This window comes from Triticum urartu, chromosome 4A, assembly GCF_056163025.1.
Source record: "Triticum urartu cultivar PI428250 chromosome 4A, HENAU_Tu73, whole genome shotgun sequence".
NCBI classification, from domain to species: Eukaryota; Viridiplantae; Streptophyta; class Magnoliopsida; order Poales; family Poaceae; genus Triticum; species Triticum urartu.
The window spans coordinates 2,260,226-2,267,680 of record NC_141876.1 but is presented as its reverse complement, the minus strand read 5'-3'; the positions used below and the strand labels follow the sequence as shown (position 1 = coordinate 2,267,680).

Genomic DNA, 7,455 nt, shown 5'->3' with positions numbered 1-7,455 from the left:
AAAGATATATATAAAGAGATGAAGCAAGGTGGAAGGAACGCGTTCTCTTCTTCTTCTTCTTCTTTCTCGTCCCCATTTCGACGTGTGGAGCGGGGCAGCCATCGCCATCGACGGAGACAGAGACGGTTTGTTTGATCGAGTCAATCAATTGGCAAAGGTAGAAGGAGCCAAGCGCGCACGCTCGTGCACCATGACAATGACGCACCCTCACGCATATCGCTTATCTATATCTATCTCACGCACCATCCACTACTACTATGCATTGCCCTGTCTAGTCTATGTATCTATGCTTCCAACCCACTCCTCATGTCTCATGTGCTCCCAAAAATTAACACAACAGCCGGCCTGCACCACAAATCCCAAAACACTAGTACCATCCTTCACTAGTGCACTTGGGGCATCTCCAATGCCGACTCTTAAACCGCCCACATATGTCCGGACAACTCCAAGATGAGCTATGAGGGCATCTTCAATACAAGCCCTTCAAATGTACATCGTAAAAATGTCCGTCGACACATCCAAGACATGTCCGCGGACAAGATAGGGAAGGCAGCCATCCTAAAATATTCTTCATTTGTCTGGCTAGGAGGAGGAGGAGGAGGAGGAGGGAGAAAGGAAAGCGGGGCTCACGTGGTTGCTTTTTTTATGTGTGTGTGTGGCCGGGAGGAGATAGGGGGCCCACATGGCTGCTTTTGGTTGGACATGCGGATATCCAGACACCCGTAAAACATTTTTCAAGTTTGCGATCAATGTACCCAAGTTGAGACATGGAGACTAGTCCGCGTACATTTAAGGGACCTATTGGATGACAACAACGGTTTGGACACTATAGTCCGGACATATTTCACTAGTGCCATCCTTCACTAGTGCACTTAGGTCATCTCCAACGCCGACCCTTAAACCGCTCACATATGTTCGGACCGCGCGGACAGCTCCGAGATGGGCTACGAGGGCATCTTCAACGCAAGCCCTTCAAATGTACACTGTAAATGTCCGTGGACACGTCTGAGACATGTCCACGGACAGGATAGGAAAGGGAGCCATCTTAACATATTCTCCATTTGTCCGGCTGGGAGAAGAGAGAGAGAGAGGAGAGCGGGGGTCACGTGATTGCTTTTTTTATATGTGTGTGTCTGAGGTGTGCCGCTGGCAGGAGAGAGGAGAGAGGGGGGTTGCTAAAATTTTGTAGCATAGATTTTGCTTCTCGGGTGTGGTTGAAATGACAACTCAACTGCTAAGGATTATAAATATTATTTGGCTCCTCTTATGTCGAATCAATAAATTTGGGTGAAATATATACTACCCTCGAAGACTGTCACAATCCCCTATACTTGCTGGTGATCACCAATGTCAGTGCTAAAACCGACGGATCTCGGATAGGGGGTCCCGAGCTAGTAGTCTTGGCACGATGGTAACATGAGAAAATAGGAGACACAATTTTACCCAGGTTCGGGCTCTCTCTGAGATATAATACCCTACTCCTGCTCTTGTTTATATTTTGTGGATGGGGAACAAAGTACAGAGAGATCCACCTCGAGATCGTATGAATGAGTTCTAACCTCAAAAAATCTTGCCTCTATAGACTAAACCCCTCGGTTTATATAGGCACCGGGGGTATTTAGGATTACAAATATATCGGCTACTACTAGGGATAACATGCATTAAGTACACCGGGGTCATTCAAACACGTCTGAAGTGTACGCCAAGTCTTCGAAGGTTTCCACCTTGAGTACGCCGGGGTCCAGGGCATGCAAGGCCCATTCTTCAATTGTCGGTGGGCAGGCCCTTGCCGATAGTTGTTCATACTGTGCGGCCCGCACAGGGCCCATCAATTTAGGGGCCCCCATACTTTTTATATGCCTTTGTACATATTTTTCCAGGGTAGGCGTTGGTTCATGCATAGAGCTGGGCCCCTGCTCGCTGGCGCGTGACTTCCCCCGCGATTGAGTCCACCGGGCGGGCCGCTGTTCGAGCATCCCATGCCACTGCTCGATGCCTGGATGGCTCGATGCCTCGATTGCGATCCCAGCCGCCAGGGTGCTAGGGTATGCTGATCTGCTCGATGCCTCGATCTCCCTTCAAAAAAGCTGATCTGCTAGATTTGTAACCAATGGGCGGTTTAGTTCTGCTCCATCGATCGCATCGAGAATCCATGGGCAGGCGACACGGCACATGCTCATCCTCCTGCCTCTGGCACAATCGAGACATCCAGATCTGACAAAGGCAGGATGAGGTTACATTGTACGTTAGTTTTGGTATTGCAAATACATTATCTCATTTGTTCGCAACTTCTCATTCATCGATTATTCCTCCCGTGATCTCGGATTCTTGAGCCACATAGGAATACCGCTGGCTTCTTGCTCCTAATTCTATTCCTTTTCTCCTAATTCTTATTTCCTAATTAACTTTTCGCAGGGATCAATGGAAAGATATGTTCTTGCATTATTGCTCCTCGATTAAAGATCACAGTATAGCAATTCAATCTGACGGGACACAAGACTAGGTGAGTTAGACGGTTCGTTTAATTGTCAAACATTGATGCATAATCTCCAATTGATATCTGCTGCCATATCACTATAATTTTATTTTATTCATCTTCATATCTTGTGTTTCAGTACAACATAATTTGTTACATAAGACACTATATAAAATATACATTATAATTGCTCGATAGTTTATTTTTTCTACTGATATAGAGCCCCATTTTTTAGTTCCGCATAGGGCCCTGGATTTTATCGGCCTGGCCCTGTCGGTGGGTCCCTAGCTCGGCCCATAAATGGCATTGCCGACGTGGTGTGCCCCCTCCCCCAATGCAGGACACCATCACTTGTGACGAGCCTCCACGATGCAAGCAAAATTGCCCTTACAGAGCATGAGTGTCTCGTCGTAGTCATTGGAGCTCCAGTAGCGTTCCTTCTTGCACATCATTAGCCTAGGGGCACCATGCAAGTTCACCCTGAAGTCGGCGTCGTCGGGGGAGTCACGGGGCATGGCCATCATGAACTCTGGATTGGTCGGCTAGCTAGCAGCGGCCGTGCCTTATCTGCTTGGCAAGTCAGTCAATGCACAACGACAATGTTGCATCCTAATTTTGATCATAATACAAAAACACAGAGTACTGCAGTAATTTCCATATAGGATTGGAAGGCGACGCGTACACGATGGGTCGTAAAGCCACAACCGAAACGAATGTCAACTCTGGATTTATACTAAACATTTTTACTTTTTTTATAAGTTGTTGGATGTTATTAGCTTATATTTATATTAGCCAAAATGACAACATATCGTGTTGTTAGATAATAAGATATATTGTATCCGATATAAATTTTAATGTGTTAACTACAAATACACATGCATTAAGTTGAAACAATATTTAATGCTAGAGTTTATTTGAGACATCATTTCATGAGAGAAAAAAGTATTGTTCAAATACATATCTATTTACTTGTGTGTTCACATATATATTTTTCATTTTTAAATATCTTGTAATGAGATATAAAGTAACGTATTTAACAACATCTTGATAAATATGTCTAGAGGGTATATAGTTGATTGACTGAGGTATAAATGAATAGAAAGCTCTGGAATGTGTTCATTCATGTCAGCCTAGCATGATTGGTGTCCTTTGCTGCACTAGAGATGACATCATAAATCTACAATTAATATATTACTCCGAAGTGGAGTATAATCTGCCAAAAGTAATTTGAATTTGCAAATCATAGAATGGAATGTTCCGAAGTGGTGAGAATTTGCCGAGACAAGAAATACCCATAGTTGTACGCACAGTATATACTTCATTTTGACATTGGTTTTAAAATAACATGGATATATACATTTATGATGGCACGTCAACTATGAAGTTAGGCATCAAACAAACAAACATACTTTGGGATCACCTTTGGAGCCTATCTATCTTGAGGATGGACTGCCACTTACACATATAGTGATCTATGAATACATTGGTCGACAACACTATGTTGTCCATGCATATATTAGGACCTAGAGCGTGATTAGTTTGATGCCAAAAATTGGCACGCCAGCATTTGGCAAATGGCAAAGATTGGCTGGTGCTTGGTTGGTAACCATGTTTACTTGTCAACCTCACTAGAAGTTGCCAAATTTTTCTATTGCCAATTGTTGGCTTGCCAAGTATTCGCAATGCCAAATGTTAGCATTCATTTCTCCCAAACGAATTATCCTCCTAGTGTGTTGAAGCTGCAATTTTCTGGCGATGAAGACGAAACGGAAGGTGGAGTGACTTTGTGCCATTGTCGCATAGAAAGGAAAAGGTCCTCCACCACGCTTGAGCAACATTGCAAGGGAGTCCGGCCACCACTTATATGCATCATTGTCAAATTTGTAACCTAAATACTCCCTTCGTTCATTTTTATAAGTCGTTTCAGACAAGTGAAATTGACCTGTTTTGCATGTTGTCTGAAATGTCTACAAGCCTTATAAAAGTGAACAGAGGGAGTAATAAAAACTATATCTGTGGACGGACAAATTTGAAAAAAATGCTTGACGGTGCACATTCATTCATACCGTAAAAGTCATTTGTTTTACGATGCGCTGTGCACTTGATCCATCCATCCATCTGTTGACCAGTTCTAGTGGCATACTAGCGTGCTGACTGACTTGGTCATGGATGAATGCATGACCAAGTCAAAGTTTCTGGCCAACCAGAGTGATGAGCTTTTTGACTTGCGTTCATCTTCAACAGCCAGCCAGAGTGGCAGATTCAGATATGAACAAGCTACTGTAGTAAGGAGTAGTATATATCACTGTCTACATGCCCTTCAGTTAGGGGCATCCATCAATCTTCAGAGCCCATCTATCTCTATCTAGAGGAGAGGGGCTACACAGATAGTACATGTACTGATCGATAACAATAATATGTTGTCCATGAATATATTAGGACCTAGTGTGATGATTGCTGATAAGTATATAATTGTCGGCAAACTATATACTGTAATTAACTAATGATGAACAAAGCAGTAGCCTATCTATCTAGCTCTATATGTCTGATGCTGATGGGTACCAAACTCAACTCAACAACAATCCATCTATCTCTACACTCTACACCAACCTCTTTCATCTTACTACTTATCATCACATCACCTGCGCGCCAAATAAAGTCAACAACAACAACAACAACAACAACAACAAACCCCATCCATCTCATATATCAGTCGGTCTCTGGTTAATCATCTTCTAACAAGAAATATCAGTCTCTGCTTGCTTAAACACAACACTTTATTTTACAAGCACCACACTCACACTAGTTAGCAAGATGGAATTAACCAGCACCACTGCTCACCCATACACACATGTTCATTGCTCCATTGCCTAGCTACTAATTAAGTAATACCACTCCACTTACATGGATCAGAGTAAGTAGAAAGTATTCACCACACCCTTTTCGTCATCATCATCGATCCAAGTCATCATCAACTTCTTACTTAGCTACCATACTAAGTTTTTCGCCATCATCATCATCAGCAGCAGCATACTACGCAGCTTGTGTAGTTAATTTACCCCTGCTGAGAAACAGGGCCTCCTCCACCAAGCATGCTGACCTTCGCCTGACCAAGTGGCTCAGTCGCCGCGCAGCCTATCTTCTGAAATAATTTTTTCCGCAGCAAGAAAAACTGATGTTATTATAGGTTCTGAATTCATAACAGGTGCACGGGGCATTCTTCGCAAATTGCAACAAGCAAAGGTTGTGCACCAAGTAAAAGTAATTCCCAACCAGAGGTTATTCACAAGCAAGCATATACATAAAGCGGTATGATACAGCAGACCTTTTCAATTACCAACAGTTAGTTTGCTCTTGATTTGCTGATCCATTACCAACAGTTGAGTTTACTCTTTGCTGTCAGGTGAGGTCAGTTTCATTTGAATGGAACTCTTGGTTGCAGATGTATTATTTCTCTAGTACTAGTACTAATCACCAGCAGCAACAGTAGAGTGCTTGGGCATCATAAACATGAGAAGTGTAGTGTTGAGATGATTAGTAGCAGAGCATGTACTGTCTATTGTGCTATTGTGTTGTGTACCAACATTGTGCATCATTGTGTACCAATCAGCATCATATGTTGGTGAATCCATAAACATCATAACCAACATTGTGCATCACAACTGTACTGAACAACATCAGAAGTTGAGAAGTGTAGTGTTGAGATGATATGTATATGTTGCAGATGTAGTATACGAGGTGTCAATCCATAAACATGAGAAGCAAGCAACATATGTTCCTCATGATGTTTCTATCTAGCTACACAATGATGCTACCTAGTATTACGGTCTATTTGAGTAGCAGAAACAGAGTTTTTTTCCTCTCTGGAATGGAATACAGTTGCAGAAAGCAGAGTAGGTCTAAGAAAAACAGAGGTACCTGGGTTTGGCCGACGAATTCAGGGACAGGGCTGAGGTGGGGGTGGTCTTCCTGAAGCTGCAGTTTGCCGGCGACGAAGACGAAGCGGAAGGCGAGGAGGGGCTGTGTGCCATTCTCATTCCCATTCCCATCTTGACGCGGGAAGGAGTAGGTCTTCTCCCACCACGCCTGAGCCTGACCAGCATTGCAACTTTTGAGTCCGCCGGAAGGAGCAGCCACCGGCACCGTGGCGGCAGGAGCAGGAGCAGGAGCAGGCAGGGTAGCAGAACCCACAGCAGCAGCATCTGAACCTGCAGCAACGTCAGGAAGAGAGCAGGGCGTGGTGGTTCGTTGCAGTTCCTCTCCTCCTCCTCCTCCTTCCACCTGGAGGCCAAGGCCATTGCCGGCCGGACTAGCAAGAACCAGCCCATCCTCCCTCTCGCTGTCGCGGTAGTTTTCTGGGCAGATGGGCATGTTGAGACCGTCCGGCACGGCAGGGCCGGATTCTAACTCTTGGCCTCCCTTATTATTCTCAAGATGGGTACCAAAAAGTGGTTCTTTTGCTGGCAGATTGAAGTGCTGGGACATGAAGAAATGTGCAGGGGGGGCAGGAGGATTTGGGACAAGAAGAAGAGGCGACTCTCTTTTGTCAGCGGCGTTGTGGATGGGCGAGATTGGTCCCGGGGCGGCGGCGTAGGTGGAGGCCGTGAGCGACACCACCTCCCAGTCGCTGCCGCCGCCGCTGTCCGCCATTTTCTTTCTTTCTTTCTCCTTCTTCTTCCTGAAGTCAGATTATACACAAGAGGAACAGGTGTGAGATAGGACTAGTACATGGAATCCATGGATGGATCCATGAGCGAGCACAAGAAACAAGAGCTACGACAAAGATGTCTTACCTGCGCGGGGTGAAGAACGGAGAGTCGTCGCCGGCGAGAGGAGAGGAGAGAAGCGATCCGAGGATGGCTTGGCAGCGAAGCAAAGCAGAGGAGAAGAAGAAGAAGAGGATGGATGGATGGATGGATGGATAGGGACGGACGGTTTGCTTCCTTGCTTCCTTGCGTGGCGTGGGTGGGCATTTGATT

The 7,455-nt window shown here is 44.9% G+C and overlaps 1 protein-coding gene across 1 annotated transcript; it reads right to left on the bottom strand.

Moving 5' to 3' along the window:
- Positions 1–5,153: 5,153 nt before the first annotated feature.
- On the bottom strand, positions 5,154–7,455 carry LOC125550139 (uncharacterized). Its single transcript, XM_048713054.2, has 3 exons — positions 7,270–7,455; positions 6,395–7,154; positions 5,154–5,618 (listed from the first exon to the last, which is right to left on the bottom strand). The coding sequence occupies exons 2-3, from the start codon at positions 7,124–7,126 to the stop codon at positions 5,532–5,534; spliced, it is 819 nt and encodes a 272-aa protein (XP_048569011.1). The 5' UTR covers positions 7,127–7,154; positions 7,270–7,455; the 3' UTR covers positions 5,154–5,531.

Excerpts from the sequence above, each read along its gene's own strand:
- LOC125550139 (XM_048713054.2), bottom strand. The coding sequence starts at position 7,126 with ATGGCGGACAGCGGCGGCGGCAGCGACTGGGAGGTGGTGTCGCTCACG. Across the intron at positions 5,619-6,394 it reads AATTCGTCGGCCAAACCCAG|AAGATAGGCTGCGCGGCGAC; the intron begins GTACCTCTGTTT and ends AAATTATTTCAG.